At 60.8% G+C, this 16,065-nt stretch overlaps 1 protein-coding gene across 2 annotated transcripts in view; it reads left to right on the forward strand.

The window, feature by feature from the left end:
- Window positions 1-4,224: 4,224 nt before the first annotated feature.
- The window catches only part of COL5A1 (collagen type V alpha 1 chain), a 150,462-nt gene continuing 138,621 nt past the window's right edge, over window positions 4,225-16,065 (forward strand). Inside the window, exon 1 of one of the 2 annotated variants that reach the window (XM_025475661.3) lies at window positions 4,225-4,732. In XM_025475661.3, the coding sequence (XP_025331446.1) occupies window positions 4,612-4,732 (121 nt within the window). In that variant the 5' untranslated portion in view covers window positions 4,225-4,611. The remainder of the gene's footprint in view (window positions 4,733-16,065) is intronic. The other variant, XM_025475660.3, reaches the window with a different exon arrangement.

A 16,065-nucleotide genomic window follows, 5' to 3' on the forward strand; every position in this document is an offset into this window, starting at 1 on the left:
GAAGGGTAGGGAAGGAGAGAGGAGGATCAGAGAAGGACTCAGGAGACGGCTGTGTCTCAGCCTGTGTGCTGCCCCCCACTCCTCAGCCAGTGTGGACGGCGTCACAGACTAGACGCTCAACTCTGTGTTGCCAAAGGAGCGAGATCATTGGCAGGGCTGGACCAGCAGCCAGGGTGAGATACCATCGGAGGTCCCTCCTGCTGAGACACGGTCCCACCCCCACTCCCATGGGCGTCAGAATGCCCCTATTGTTCTGGAAAACACAGTGCCCTGGATTCCTCCGAAAGGCCCATAGACTGGGATTGCTGAGGTACTGTGGGCTGCACTGTGCTCCCTTCATTCCTGTGTTGAAGCCCTGACCCCCAACACTCCTGAAAGTGACTGTGGTGATGGGTCCTTTAAAGAGATGATAAGGTTAAAAAAAAGTCATCTTCATTTAAGGTGAACTTATTCAATATGATGGTCGTCCTTATAGGAGGAATTTAGGACACAGGAAAAGGAGGAGGATGGCGGTGGGGGAGGGGTAGAAGGCCGTCTACACCCAGAGAGAGGCCTCAGAAGAACCAGCGACACCTTGACTTAGGACTTCCAGCCCCTGGACCCACTGTGAGAGAGTAGTCTCTTCTATTTATGCCCCAGCCCCTGGCACTTTGTGATGGCTGCCCCAGCAGACTGCCGACTGGGGGGCCTGTTGTTGGGCCCATCAGCCCTTCCTGCCCTCTTCCACTGAGTCCTCTTTGAATGAGGAACACGTTGAAAACAGGGTGATGATGGGCAGCCCGGGTGGCTCAGCGGTTTGGTGCCGCCTTCAGCCCAGGGCATGATCCTGGAGATCCTGGATCGAGTCCCACGTCGGGCTCCCTGCGTGGAGCCTGCTTCTCCCTCTGCCAGTGTCTCTGCCTCTCTCTCTGTCTGTCATGAATAAATAAATAAAATCTTAAAAAAAAAAAAAGAAAGAAAAAGAAAACAAGATGATGAAGAACATGCTGTGTCCTTGGCCTTTAAAGTGGTGAATTTTGCTGGTACTTGTTCAGAGGTTACCCTGGGATTAATAGTACCAGGCCCCGGTGTGGAGGGAGAGCCCGCCGGGAGTGGCCCAGCGTGCCGAGAGCCACAGCCGCACAGTTCAGTGGAGAACTCACTCGTGGCTGCCACTGGGGTCCTAGCCGAGTCTGTGGCTCCCATCTCGGGTCAGCACCTACAGGTGAGGGATGCAGGTTTGGAGAGTCCTCCTCGAGCAGCCAAAGGGAACTCACCCCGGGGATACCTCCAACATCTGTGGGTCAGTGTGGGGGCAGCACTAGCCACTCACTGTGCTGGCGGCAGTCCCCCCAGGTGCCCTGGGTTCACCTTGATGCCAGCAGACTGTGACCTCTTGGAGGGCAAGCAGATACCTGGGCTCCTCCCCCCTTGTCCTAGGGGCTTTGAGCTTCCACCTGCAGAGGGGGATGGGGAGAAGGAACCCTGCGAATGGGCCGGCCATTTCCCAGCCAGGCAATGACTGTGGGAGGCTGAGCAGCCCCCTAGACGGCGGCTGAGGGCTTAAACAGCCTGGGGAGGGCAACACCCAGTGCTCACACGGATGCTCTGTTGAGAACCATGACTCTGCTGCCTACACAGTATGTGAGGAGAGCTTACAGCGACGGGAGGGCAAGCTGGGTGGTTGGATCCCAGGTGCAAAATTCGGTGCACAGCTGGCCTGTCCCACTGTCCATTGGGCACCATGGGAAGAGTGGCTGGGTGCACAAAGCCCTGGATGGTGGTGAGTCCCTCCCATGACTCGAAGTCCAGGTGCCGGGATGGGCCAGCCAGAAGATGTGGGAAGGCTACGTGCACACAGGTGGCCACTCCCTACACTGGTGGGTGATGGAGTCTCTGTGCTGCTGTCAGGCCCTTGCCGAAAGGACCCCGGCATCTTGCTCACTGCAGACTCTCTTGAGCCAAGAGCAAAATAGTTTTCACAGGCCGTCCGTTTCAATCCATTGCAGGAGGGCCGGGGCAGGGATGCTGACCTTGGGGTCAGCTACCACCAGTCACTGCTGTGTGAATCTGGGCCAGGTGATCAGCATATTTCATGTCCGAAAGGAAGTCTGCATGTGAATTCTGGCTCCACCACAGATGAGCTGGTACTTTGGGTAAGTCTCTGACCCTCTTGGGTCCCCTATGGGGCGGCTGACCTCACTGTGCCCATGGACATTCAGATCATGACCCAAATAGTCATGTTGTTCTCCTACAGTCCTGGGCTGGCAGGTCAGGCCACTCAGTTTGAGAACTTTTCTCTGAATTTCTCAGAGATGGGATGGAAACTTGCCTCCCAACCTGGCTCCAGGCTTGGATGGAGAGGAAACTCACCTTTGTCAGCTTGGCCAAGACATCACACTCCTTGCTCTTCAGGGATAGGATCAAACCCATCTGGCCTGTCTGCTCACGGCCACGAGCTGCAAGGCTTCTCATTGCCGAGAGGCAGCCTGGGTGGCCAGTCGCCTGATGGAGGCCCGCGTGACTGTCTGAGGAGTGCCCCGTGTCCTTGCGGAAAAGCTGGAACTCCTTCCTTAAATCTGTACTATTTCCTGGTAACCAAGCCACTGACCTATGGCAGCACCCCAAGTCGTGGAGGGAGGCTGGCCTTCCCACTGGTGGGGAGCACTCTAGGGGCCAGACAGTGCTGGGGGCTGTGGTCTCAGGAGTGTCAGGTGCAATGTCTCATTAAAAGGCATAAAAAAAGGACCAGCTTCAGCTTAGCCCCCCGCACCCCTCGTACATAAACACATGCACACAACACACACACACACACATAAACACACACACACACACACACACACACACACACACACACTTCCCTTGATCATATATATGATTTATGGAGGTTGGAAAAAAAAAAGGGAAAGAACGTGTTGCTTTACTTAATGTGTCTTGTACCTCTCCCCCCATCTTGTCCTCTCTGTGTACTGTCCACATCTGGAGGGGTGCACCTGGCAGATAGGAAGCTGACTGTGAAGTTGGGGGCAGCCACCTGCCACCTACCTCAAGAAGCAGCATGTAGCTAACTCCCAGCAAAGCTAACTCCCCCATCCTTGTCTCTAGAACGGTGGAGGTTAAGGGGATTTGGGGGAGTCTCCCACCATTCTGGAGATGGAACTGCAGACCGGGGCGCTGGCCCCAGCCCTGTCCCAGCACCAGGGCAGGAGCTGTTTGCTCAAGGAGGTGGGGGTGGGACAGCTCTGGGGCTTCAAGTCCTTTCATCCACCTTCACCTCTTCTCTTTTTCAGAACCCGGGCTAAAGCTCTCCCAGAAGGGAAGATTCCTGGGGTGGGGGTGGGGGGGCTGATGGGAAGGGCAGCCCACTGCCCCAGGGGACTGACCTCCCCAGGCCTGAAGAAGTAAAGGCAGGTGTCCATCAGGAGTCCCCAGGGCAGCAGGTCCTGACCCCTCGCTCCTTTGCCCGCTGTCACCTCCCCAAGGGGCATCTTCTCTGGTTTCCTTTTGTGGCAGAGGGGTCACCAGGAGTAGGCAGGAGCGAGGAGAGGGGTGGGGGTTGCAGGCCGGCTTCGCCTGATTAAGATCCCAGATGTGCAACCTCCAGGCTCACTCAGGGACCCTTGGGGAGTCAGACCCTAACTTGGGCTCCCACGCCCAATCTGTGGCGAGGGGGAAGGGGGGAAGGTGGAGGGCGGGTCCTCCGGGCGGGATGACAAGTCGGCCACAGTCTTGGGCGCCCCGATCTGGCTGGAGTGGAAATTCAGTCTCCACCCAGAAGAGGAGCTCGGAACTCCTCCACGTAAAAGAAAAAGTTGGGCTGCGCTGCAACTTTTTTTTTTTTTTTTTTTGTAACCCAAAGTGATCGGACTCGGGGCCCCTCCGGTGTGGCTCCGCGGAGAGGGCCGGGCGCTGGCACCGCGGCGGGAAGGGTCGGGGGCGCGGGGGGGCCGCAGGGCGCGTCGGCGCGCGCTCCCCGGGAGGCTGAGGCCGCCCCCGCCCCCAGCCCCGCGCCGCCCCCGCCCCCAGCCCCGCGTCGCCCCCGCGCCCGCGCGCGCCCCCGCGCCCGCGCGGCCCCGGGCCGGCCCCTTCCTCGCCGCGACTCGCCCGCTGGCCCCACCCCCTCGCCCGCGGCGCCCAGTGGGAGGCGGGGGCGGCCCGGCCGAGCGCGGCGCCGGGCTCTGATTTGCTGCGCGCGCGGGGGATCGACAGCCGCGGCGGGTGCCTTCCCGGAGGGAGGGGGGGAGGGACGGGGGGAAAAGCGCAGGGCGCCCGAGGCGAGGTCGGCACTCCCCGTCCCCGCGGCTGGCGCAGGACCTCACTCGAGCGGAGCGCCCACGGGGAGCGGGTCGCGGGGCGGCGGCGGCGGCCAGGAGGCGGCGAGAAGGAGCCGGAGGAGGCGAGGAGGCGAGGGCGCGAGCCGAGCGGGGTCCCGGCCGCCCCGCGGACCAGAGTCGACCCCCGCCCGTGGGCGAGCGCGCCAGCCGGCCTCGGCCCGAGGGAGAGCGCGGCGCCCGCTCCCCATGACTCCCTAGGGCGCGCGGTCCCGCCGAGTCCGCTCCCTGCCGGGCCGTGCCCCGCGCCCCTGCGTCCCCGCGCGCCCCGACCCGCGCCCCGCGCCCCGCGCCCCGCGGCATGGACGTCCACACCCGCTGGAAAGCGCGCAGCCCGCCGCGCCCGGGCGCCCCGCTGCTGTCCTCGCCGCCGCTGCTGCTGCTGCTGCTGCTGCTGTGGGCGCCGCCTCCGAGCCGCGCAGGTAAGGCGCGGGGCGCGGGGCGCGGGGGCGCGGGGGCGCCTGTCATCCCCGGCCGCCGCGGGCCGCCCTCCGGGTGCCGGTCCTGGGCGCCGGGCAGCGGGACGCGCCGGCACGGGACCCCGCGGCCACGGGGCGTTGGGGCGCGGAGGGCTGTCCACGAGGCCGGCAAACTTTGTCCTGAAAGAGAGCTGCTCCCACATCACTCGCGCTGGGCAGCACAACTTCCTCTCCTGAAACCTGGGAAGGGTCGCCCCCTAGAGTCACAGCCCGTCAACTCCGGCCGGGCTCCTGGAGTCAGGGGACAGTGGTCCCTGGTAGGGGAATCCCAGAAGCTTGAGCTTGAGCACCCCCCCTCGGGGCTTGCACTGCCCCCCCCCCCCAAACCGGGCTTGCACTGCCCGCCTCCAGGCTGGGTCTCTGCTTTCCTAGGAGTCTTGCAATCCTGGCCGCGAAGTGCTGTGGGATACTCGGGATACCCAGGAGCCCTGCTCCTAATCCCACCCCAAAACCTCCTAACCCCTCCGGAGGCAGTTTTTCTTGGGTTTCCCTTCCAGAGATGGGGGGCGTGGAGCAGAGCCAGGAGATGGTGGTGGAGGTCGGGCAGAGTGGCTCAGATGGTGCCCAGATGGGGCATTCCTCCTGCCAGAGGTCTGACTTGGAAGGCGCCCTCTCCCATGGGGAGGCTGGCCGCTCGCGACTCCCTCCAGCTCAGCCTTCTGACGGGACAGTGGATTCTGAGCATCACCTTGGTGGTTACCTGTGGGATGGGCCTTCACACATCAGAGGCCCCAGAAAACCCTCTGAGTCCCCATTAACAGGTGGGGAGGCAAGGCTCATAGCTGCTGCTGTGAGGTCAGGGAAAGTGGGGGGTACAGGGGTGGGGCAGTGGGCTCAGCTGGACCAGCTGGCCCTCCTGCTCCACCGCCCACCCCTTTCCCTCCGCCACTTTGTAATTTGAAGCCCTGTGGGAAGAGTCACTTTCTATGTTCCCCTTGCCAGTTAAGATCCTCTCTCCCTTTCTCCTGGCATGCTGAGTGTGCGGTGGGCCAAAGGGGACGAGCAGGAGTCAGGGTGTGCGGCCAACAGGGGGGCCGGGGGAGACAAGGGGTGCCTAGCCTAGCTCTGGGAACCTGGCGCCCTATCCCCTTGCTGAGCTAACGGACTTGGCAATTCTCCCTGGGGATCAGTTGAAGGTGGAGGACAGTCGTGGTCTCCGGGAAGGTGGTCTGGATTCCAGTGGGGGATGTGGTCAGGGGGCCCCATGGTGGCCTTAGCCCCTTCCTGCTCCTCAGGTGGGCTTTCCCATGTGCCGGAGCACACGAGGGAACCCTTCCGGGGAGCTTCGACCCCACGCAGCTGGGGCTGGGTGCTGGCTGGGGAGCGCGCCCTTGCCAGGTTTGCGCTGGCTCTGCCCCTGTGGTCCCGCCCCTGCCTGGATCCCCGCGTCCCCGAGGGCCACGGCGGCTCCTTGGAAGCGGAATCGCGGCACAGGGGTCCAGGGGTTGCACCCTTGGCTTTGGTCCGACAGTGCGCAGCGTGTGAAGCAGCCGCTGTTCTGAGCGGGTTCCCAGACGGTCCCCACCTCCCAGGGTGGGAGCGGTTTTGAAGTCCCGGGCAGGGCAGCGCGTGGCCAGGGCGGGCGGCTGCGCACCCCAGATGCGGGAGGGAGGCGGGCGGGAGCCTGTTCTCTCCATTTTGGGACGCGCCAGATGTTTTCCGAGTTTTCTCTGAACATGGCCCTTTTTTCCTACCGTCTCCTTGGCCAAGTGTGTGAAGGAATGAAAAGTAAGATTGCATTTGGGGCCGGTTAAGATTGTAACGGGCGGAGGGGAATATGTGAAATGAAACATGACCCCAATATTTGGAAATTGAGGTCATCTCCTCGGCCGGGCATTGGTCGACTCCGGTCACGTGACGGCTTCTCGCAATAATTTTGTGGGAAGAGTTGTCCAAGTTTTGTGGGACTTGACAGGTCTGAAATGGTTAACTTTCCTCTGACTCAATCAAGTTGGCTGGAAAGACACCCTTTCCATCCGTTCCCCTTCCCCTCCTCCCCAGGAGGGAGCAGTCAGTGGGAGGAGTTCGGGAGCCAGGCCTGCGCGCCCCCCAGGAGCCCTCTCCCCCATCTGGTCCACATTTCAGCGGCTGGAGGGGCGGGGGCTGCGGTCGGTGCCCCCGGCCGTGACCACCCAGCAGTGGCCGCGGGCAGGAGAGCCTTCCGCTGTGACGCTGCTCCAGGGCTGCGCCGGGGTGCCGGCCACAGCCTGCCCCGTACCCCACCCTTCAGATATTTCTGGACCTCCCCGCGGCCCCGCCCTTAGCCCGGCACAGCTGATGCCCGCCCCGCCCCGCCCCTGCCCTCTGGCCGTCTGGCCCCGCCTCCTCCCCATCACAGACACGCCGGGTGGAGCCCAGGGGGCGGGGAGCAGATGCCCCCTGCCCTCCCCTGCCCTCCCCCGCCCCCTACTTAATACCAGGACAGCGGGAGGCCAGACTAGCTTGAGCCCCGAGGGTCAAGAATGAGTCACCCACACCGGGAGGCACCCACACGCTGGAGCCCTGGGCTTGCACTTAGGGAGCGAGGCGGGGTCCCTCCCCGAGAGCTTGGCTCGCGGGCACCCTCGTGATGGATGCGCTGGCACCTGCCGCCCTGGGCCCCCAGCATCTCAAGGGACCCCTACCCCAGTCGGCGGGATAAGGGACCCCAGGTGCTGGGCCTTGAGTGCCCTTCTCTCCGCTGCAGGCGAGGCTGCGCCTCGGCATTTCAGACGTAGGGGGGAAGCGCGGATACCCCTTCACCTCCATTTACCAGCACTCCCCAGGGAGGCCTGTGCCCCAGCAGCGGGCTGGGGGTGGGGGGGTGGGGGGCGTCCACCATCTGTGGCCCCAGGGTGAGCCACAGTGTTTCAGCCCCTCCTTCCCGCCCACCTGCCCACCTCCCTCCACCCCTTCCTTCCTTCCTTCCTTCCTTCCTTCCTTCCTTCCTTCCTTCCTTCCTTCCTTCCTTCCTTCCTTCCTTCCTTTTTTCTTCCTTCCTCTCTCCATCCCTTTCCTCCTTCCTTCCTTCCTTCCTCTCTCTTTCCTTCCTCTTCCTCCCTCCCTCCCTCTCTCCCTTCCCTCCTTCCTTCCTCTTTCCCTCCTCCCTCCTCCCCCTTCCTCTCTCCCTCCCTGCACTCCTTCCTTCTTTCCTTCCTTCTGCCCCCCACCCCTTCCCTCCCTCCCTCCCTCCTCCTCCCTTTCTCTCTCTCTCCCTCCACCCCTCCTCCCTTTCCTCCCCTCTCCCCCCTCCTTCCTTTTTCACTGGAATGCCTTTGAGAGGGACCACATTGACTGCAGTCTCTACTCCTGTTCCTTCTCTCCCTTTCACTCACCCTCAGGACCTGCCTGGACTCTGGAGGCCTGGCCTGGAGGGTTATGGGAGGACAGAGGTGCAGGGGATGGGGTTCCTCACTGCAGGACCTCTAAGTCTTCTGGGAGGGGCACAGGGCTTTGTTTCACTGTTCATTTTTCTGCCAGGTATCTCTTTAAATAGTCTGGGGCCCCATTGGGAGATCTGGGAAGCTTCCTGGAGGAGGTGATGCCAAACTTGATCTCCGTTTTCTTGTTCCCCTTCCTTGGCAGGTGCCCTCATGCACCTCTGGCTTGGTTCTCACCCACCCCTCCTTCTTGGCAGGACATCCCAAACTCTGCTGTGCTGTTTGGTGTTCTCTGGGGCTGCTTCCTTGGCTGGAAAGCCCCGCATTAGCTCCGTTGGCAGGGAGCCCCCAGCTCTGCTTGTCGTGGGAGGGCTGTGCCAGCAGAAGTGGCTGCTGTGAGAAACATGGGGTCTCTGCAAGGGATGAATGGGGACCCGGGGGCTTCCTTAACCCTCTCTGCCCCTGCGTGTGAGGCTGTTGCTCCAGAGTAGTTGGATGAGTTCTGCAGACAGGCCGTGGCTGGGGATGGGGGGCTCCTGTGCTAGGGAACAAGCAGTTAGGCGCAGGAGGGGGTATCTGGTGGCTGAACCCCAGGTGCAGCATGGCTAGTTGGGGAGGGGCCTGTGCCAACTGTGTGTTTGCCTCTGAGACCCACTCGAGGTGGCTGGTCTGGGCCAGTCACCCTGCCTCATCTTTCCTGTCTTTTCCGGCTGGTTGTGTGGAATACCTGATGTAGACTGAGCCCCTGAGTCAGGAACGACATGATGTGGCTGCTCTTCTGGATGGTGTTTTTGCAAAAGGAATGGAGCATGCTGTTGCCACAGACCCCCTGTTGCCATCCCAGGAGCAGCACAGCAGAGGGACATGTGGCTGTCCCAGGAGGCACTAGGCACTAGTCCTTGGTCCTTGGACAGCCACACCTCTCCATCCTTCCCACAGGGCTCTCATCCCCAGGCTGGGTCCTCTCATCTGCTCCACATCACCTCCTGGGCCATTTGCATAGGTCCCATGAGGCAGCATATGTGAACATGCTTGACAAGAGCCCCTTGGAGGGCTGGACACACGTGTATGTGTTTCTGGGTGTGTGTGTCCGAGTATGTGCACGTGTACGATGTGCAGATTTGCATGGACCGCGTGTCCATATGTCATGTGTCGGTGTGTATGTTTGTGGGTGTATGTATGCATGTGTTTACGGGGTTTCCCGGTCCCTGGGGTGTCTGGGGAGCCTGGGGTAAGGTGACATTTCTGTCCTTACCATGGACCAGTGGGAGACACAGAGATGAACCGTGGCCAGGGGGTCTGCTGGGGACCCATGAGGCTGGGGGTCCTGCGGCAGGGCAAGTAGGGTCCTGCTGGGCCTGATCATTTGATGCAATGTTTTTACTCACATGAGGGCGATGTGATACTGTAGTTTCTCTTTCCCCCCTTATTTTGGCTCCCCCCATAGAAGCCACTCCTCTGTTGTCTGCACTCTGCCAAATGTTCCTTTTCAGGTTTCTGGCCTGGCTCAGCTTGTGGGGATCCTGAGATCTGCAGGTGGAGCTAGCTTTGGCCCTTCTCACAGGCAGACCTGCCTCTGCTGCGGGCACAGCATGAGGACCAGGTGTGGGTGATGCTCAGGGCAGCCGGGCTGGAGCCACACAGCCTGGATTTAGACCCTGGCTCCACTCCTACCAATGGTGCATTTAACACCATTGTGCCTCAGTTTCCCCATCTTGAAGAAAGGAATGATGATCATAAGTCCCGCAGGGTTCTTTGTGTGGGTTCAATGCATAATGTATGCAGAGCACAGAGTGAGCCCAGTTACCACCATTTGTCCTGCCCAGACCCTGACGCAGCACGAGGCAGTGGGTATGGGGCCCAGGGCCGAGTTCCTGGCCCTGCTCACTGGCTGGCTGTGTGAGGGACTCCTCTCTCCTGCGGACAGTGTCACATCAGTGCCTCCCTCGTGGGAGAAACAGGAGAGGTGATACAGAAAGTGTCCCCTGGTGAGTTTATTAGACCACTTGCCAGGACTTCTGTGGTGTTGAGGCTAGGCGTGGAGATAGCTTCCCTTCCTCCCAGGCCACCCCCACTTTACAAGGAGGAATTGGGGTGCAGGGATGGGAACTGATCTGCCCCCATTCCACCTCAAGGACTCCAGTTTTCTGCCTCTGTGACATGCCCATGAGTGACCACTGGTGCCCTGGATGTGTTTGTGCTGGGGTGGGCGCAGGTGGGGGCTTTGGCAGCTCAGATGCTGCCTGTGCTGCCCCAGGTGGCTGGAAAGCCATGTACGGAACAGATGAATGCACACTTGGATGTGAGTGGGTGTGTGTGGCTGGTGGTGTGGGTCATGGGGGTCACACAGTCTGAGGCATCATCCCATCAGCTTTGACTCACCCAGTAGTTTTCTGGCAGATTCCCCAACCTAAGTAATAGCCCCACATTAGAAGTAAATGTCGCCATTCTTTGGTGATTCAGGCCTAGGAAACGGGACCACAGTCTGACCCAGTTTCTCCAAAGTTTCATGCCACAGAACTCCAGGGGGGCGCTGCAGTGTCTCTGTGCATGGTCTGGGGGTACCTTTGTTTTCTGTTTCCCACACCTGTGATCCTATGGGGGCGGCACTCATCTGGCCTAGTTTGCCTTGCCAATAGGGATCCTGATGACCTCTTTACTATTCTACCCAATGCCACAAAATGCCATCAGAATGTGTGCATGCAGCAGAATTGGTCTCACATGGTAAAACTCGGAGCCCGCATTGGAAACAGTGATCTCACAATGACAGAGAGTGAGCGTTTTAACGTCACTGGGAGGCGGGAAGCAATCTTCTGGAGGGATCTAGAGTGGTGGTGCATATGCCCGAAGTGTTGGGGGACCTCCAGTGCGACTCGGACCTGTGCGGGGCATGGGGCACGGGTGGCAGGTGCATGGCTGAGCGGCAGGTGAGCGTGCTACAGGCCGCGGGAGCTTCCAGTGCGGTGGGGGCATCAGACTCCCGCGCAGGTGATTGGGTCCAGTGGAGGGCAAGGTGGGAGGTGCTTGTGGAACATTCACCAGCAAGGGCTGCCACCCGCTCATCAGAGGCTAATCAGAGGGGAGGCACCTTCCAGCCATGGCGCTGGCCAATCAGAGGCCAGGCTGCTCTGTCAGACTCTGCTGTCCTGCCCAGAGCGAGTTAGAAGGGAGGCGGGGGAGGCGGGTGTCCCTCCGAGGACCAGACGGCACTTTTCCAGGTGTGTCCCCCTGGCTCCTGTACATCTTTAGGGAGGCCCTGTCCCGGGGGTCCCTGGAGCACCTGTGGTCCTCCCTCCGGCCCTGCAGCGGGTGGGGCTGGTCCCATCCTGCAGAGGCAGCCCACGGCCCCCTGGCTCCCAGTGACCAGGGCCCTCAGGATGGTGCGGGACCATCACAGATGCTGGTGTGCCAGGCGAGGGGACTTCGATGCTTGGGGCTTTGTTTCTGGGTGGCTGCCCTGCCCACGGGGGGTCTTCTGGGAGCCTTGGCCTCCCTGTCTCCTTTGTTTCTGATGCTGAGCTGCTCAGTTCCTGCTACACCGAGCCAGGCCGAGGGTCAAGGCCTTCTTGGGGAGGACAGCGGGGCGGTTGTGCACCCAGTGGGCGCCTGGGGCCCTGGACTGCTGGGAGGGCCAGCAGGGAAGGGCCACCTCTCACCCAGAAGCTCAGTTTGGTCTCAGGAAGGCCAAGCTGTATTGGGGCTTCTCCCATCCTCCAGGTCTTGGGGAGAAGTGACCGTGACCTCCTCTCTGTTCAGTTTCTTCCTTGCTTTACTCTGTTCTGTGTTCTCTGGAGACGGTGTGCAGTGCGAGGGGAGCTCCAGCTTCCTCCTGGGGAGGGAGGTGAAGGAGGTGGCCTGGGGGGGGCAGCTCCCCATGGGGACATGCTGTCCTTCTGAGGAGAGTGCAGCAGCATCCCAGCTGGTGTAATGCAGTGGAGGAAGGGACCAGGCTTCTGTGCCTCTTAGGCTGAAAATGCTCGCATCCCAGGGCAGGGGTGACTAGCAGTTCCTAGGATGGAAGTTCCAAAACAGGATTTCCGAATGGAATCATTTTCCAGGGATGTACTTTGTCATTCAGATTTATAGTTGAGATAAGGGCTGTTATCTCAGAAAGCGCTGCTTGCCAGTGGCTCCATTTCACTGACCGCTGGAACCTGTGGATCCTCCTTAGGCACCCGGTGTGGTGGGGCCAGTGTGGGGTGGGCGCCGCTGGGTGGATGAGTGCAGCGAGCGTGCTCTGGGGGAGGAGCTGGAGTCAGCCCAGAGCTGGGGAGTGTTGGGGGCAGACTGGTGCTCCCTCAGGGTCATCCTCCTTCCCTGGAACAGGTCAGTGGCAGGTTTCAGCATAAATGATGGTGGGGACACTTAGGAGCAGAGATGGGCCAAGAGGGAAGAAGGGGCGGCAGGCGCTCCCCTTCCCTGTGTCTGCCCTGCTTTCTTTGGTGTGGCCCCAGTGATCAGGGGAAATTTCAAAGGTAGCACCACAACTCCCACAATCCACATGGGCTGGGCCAGCGTGTGCCCACTGCTAACCCACTCCTCTCCACCCCAACGACTGTGACACTGACCATTGCGTCACACTTAGCTGGAGACTCTGCTGGCTGTTTCAGCCCAGGACTTCGTCTCTGAGGTGTGTCTGTGTGGGAGGGAAGATGAGCATCCCCACCTGAGGGACACGGAGATGAGCAAAGAGTTCTGTGTCCTGGTTCTTAGCTCCCCTAGGGGCTGGGAGGGCGGGGAGCCTGGTCCTATGGTCTGTGCCCAGTGCCCAGGCTCAGCGTGGGTATCTAAGCACCGAGGAGAACCTCACAGTTTCCCCATCTGTGAAATGGGCATAAACCAGTGCCTGTCTCCGAAGCCTGCTGGAAGGATGGGAGGAAATCAGTCAGGACTTGCCTAAGGACTGTCATGGTGCTGGTTCTGGCAGTTATTACTGCTGGGTATTGAGTGCTGGATGTGAATGTAGGGCCTCTGTGTTGGTAGTTACTGGGGGAGCTCATTCAGGCCTTGGAGCTGAGCCACTTGGGGTTTGGTAAGGTGCCAAGGGAGAGAAGGCATCACCCATCCTTGTCCTCTTTAGGCCCAAGGAGGACGGGCTGGGTTCATGGTGCAGGCTCTGGGCTCTCCACCTGCTGCAGGCCCTGAGTGGGATATTCCTGAGACAGGAGGACACTGGGTGCACTGGTCACGTGAGGCTCTGTGTCCCCCGGGCAGTTGGGGTGCTGGGGCCTGAGAGCAGAGGACAGCGTGTGGCCAGGAGAGGCTCAGCCTGACTGCAGGGAGGCCAGAGGCCCCGCCCTGCTGCCTGGTCACTGTCACTTCAGCCGGAACAGGGTTCCCCCGCCCCTCAGGGATGTCCCAGCCCCAAGGGCTGGTCCCGAGGCAGCAGCTCTGCAGACATTTTGCAGAAGGCTGGGGCTCCCTGGATCTGGGACCCTGGCCTGGTTCCCTGGTGCTTTCTGGGGTTGACTGGGAGCAACAGAGGTGGGGGGGGGGCAGGTCCAGTTTCCTGTGAGGTGAGGCTTTGAGTGGGCTCAGCGGGGGATCCCCAAGAAAGAGGATGGGAGCAGCACCTCCTCTGGCTGCCCCTCTCCATGGGAGGCCGGCCCCCATCCCTCCTGCAGTCTGCCACTTCTTTGACTTTCGAAAAGGAGGTTCAGGAGATGAGGGTGGGAAGCACAGATGAGTCAGCACCCAGGGAATAGGAGAGTGGCTTCCGAGGCCCAGAGAGCAGGGTGGGGGACTCCTGGCTGTGTGACCTGCAGTGCTTTGCTGGACCTCTCTGATCCGAGTTAGCTTATCTCCAAATCGGAGACAATAGCACCAGGCAGGAGGGTGGGGGGGGGGGGCGGCAGGGATTAGTTCTGGTGACCTGTGCGTGAACATCGAGCCCTTAGTGGGGTGTCCTGCATCCTGTGTTCAGGGCAGTAGGGCAGGCGGAGTCATGTTAATCCATGGTCAGAGTTGTCACTGTAGTCGTTAGCATGTCACAATAATATCATATCGTTATTGTTACTTTGTGTCAGTTGTTATTACTGGCAGAGCTGGGGAGGCAGGAATCGTCAGGGAAAAGCGGGAATACAGCTTCTGCTTGCAGGTGCAGGGCTTAGCTGGATTGAGAGGCGGCTGGCCAGCTAGTGCAAAGGGCCCAGCTAGTGACGGAGGGGCGCATCCAGGAGGGGTCGGAGTGCATTGGACAGATGATACTCTCCAGGGTGGGGGGGTGCTGTCCAAGTTTCTACTGCACTGAATACCCTGGAGCTACTTCGGGCCCATTTCCTTGGCCTAGGGTGGGGGGGGGGCAGGGGCCAAGACCCCGGCAGCGGGACATGCCCAGCGTCCTGGGGAAGGAACTGGAGGTCATTCTGGGAGTCAGTGGTCTGGCCTCTGGCCTCAGGGTTGTTTTGCTGACTCATCAACTCAGAACTGGAGGGCTTTGGGGTTCTGGGGGCTGAAGGCTGCTGAGATATAGAGGGACCAGACCCCTGGGGTGGGCTTTGTTGCCCAGTGTCCTGCAGCTGGGAGGGGAACCCGGTGGTCTTGGATCTCCACCATCAGGGGGACGGTGCATGAACCTTGTGGATTCCTCCTGGGATTCACGGCCTGAGGCTCTCAGGTCTGTCCCAGGGTTCCTTCCATCCCAGGTAGGTTTGATGGCCATTCGGACACCCACCATCCTGTGCAGGCTGATGGTACCCGGAGTGGAAAGTGCTGGAACCCAGCCTCCAGAGTCCATGGTTTTCACCTGCATGCCACAAACTGCGGAGCTTTCCAACTTCTTAATGCTTCCTTGCTCACCAGAAATACACTGAAAGCTGCTTCAAAGTGAGGACACTCCCTGTGTTCCTCACTTGGTGGCTTCCCTCTGCATCTGAGCCACCAGGATCTGCCCAGGCAGAGGAGCGTGCTGGGGGCAGTATAGGCCAGGCCTGAGTCGGGTCTTCCGGCTCTGAATCAGCTCAGCCTTCCCCTCCCTGCAGTGCCCTTGGCCCTCCATGTGGACAGGCCCCCAGCTCCCCTTCCAGAGCCTGTCCCATTATACACAGCAGGCTGGCCCTGGAGCAGGGTCTGCGGCCACGGGGAGGGCTGCTGTCCAGGGGCTGGAAGGCACAGGTAGGGGGTTCTTCTTCCCCCAAGAGGGCTGGGAACAGGGGACAGGCCATTTGGCCTGAATGGCCTACAGGCCCTCGGGCCTGCCCACTGTTCTGGCCGGCTACAGGTCAGCTGGGGGAGAGTCAGGCTCTGGGCCGGGCGGGGAGCACTTCTCAGCACCCCACAGCCTCCCCTGGTGAATCGAGTTAGGAAGAGCAGGAGGGAGGCGTGCTTGCTTGCGAAGGGTCTTCCTTCTGTGTGCCTTCTCCTGAGGGCTTTCTCACTGTTTTGTGCCGATGACATCCTCCCAAGGTGAAAGGCCTCACCTCTGTTCTACAGGCCAGAAGACTGAGGCCCAGGAAAGCCCCGCCCTAGTAAGTGGCAGAGTCGCACCCTCTGAAACAGCATCTCCGTTATGGAGATCTGATTTTGTACAGCCTCTTGGGAACAGGCTCTGCGTGTGGAGTCAGAGTTCAGAGGGCAGACCTCACAGCGGGCAGGAGTCGGGGGTGGCTTTGGGCCCCATGTGTGGTGGGGAGGGCAGTGGGGAGTGGGAGTTGGTGAAGCCTGATGGTCACCGGGGATGACCTCTCTGCCTGTCATCTGTCTCCCCAGGTCCTGGTGGGGGTGGGGGGTACCGGGTCCGAGTTCAGGATGCAGCACCCCCTTCCTGAGCCCCTTCCCCTGGGTCCTGGGTCCCACGGCGTCCTCCCCATGCCTCTGAGACAGGCTCTGTGGCTCTGTGTTTGGCCGAGGAGAGAGTGTTTGTAGGAGGGGGTGAGCTGCCTGGGTCTGAGTCAGTTTTTCCATCTTAGCGGGTAGGAA

Source organism: Canis lupus, chromosome 9 (genome assembly GCF_003254725.2).
Source record: "Canis lupus dingo isolate Sandy chromosome 9, ASM325472v2, whole genome shotgun sequence".
NCBI classification, from domain to species: Eukaryota; Metazoa; Chordata; class Mammalia; order Carnivora; family Canidae; genus Canis; species Canis lupus.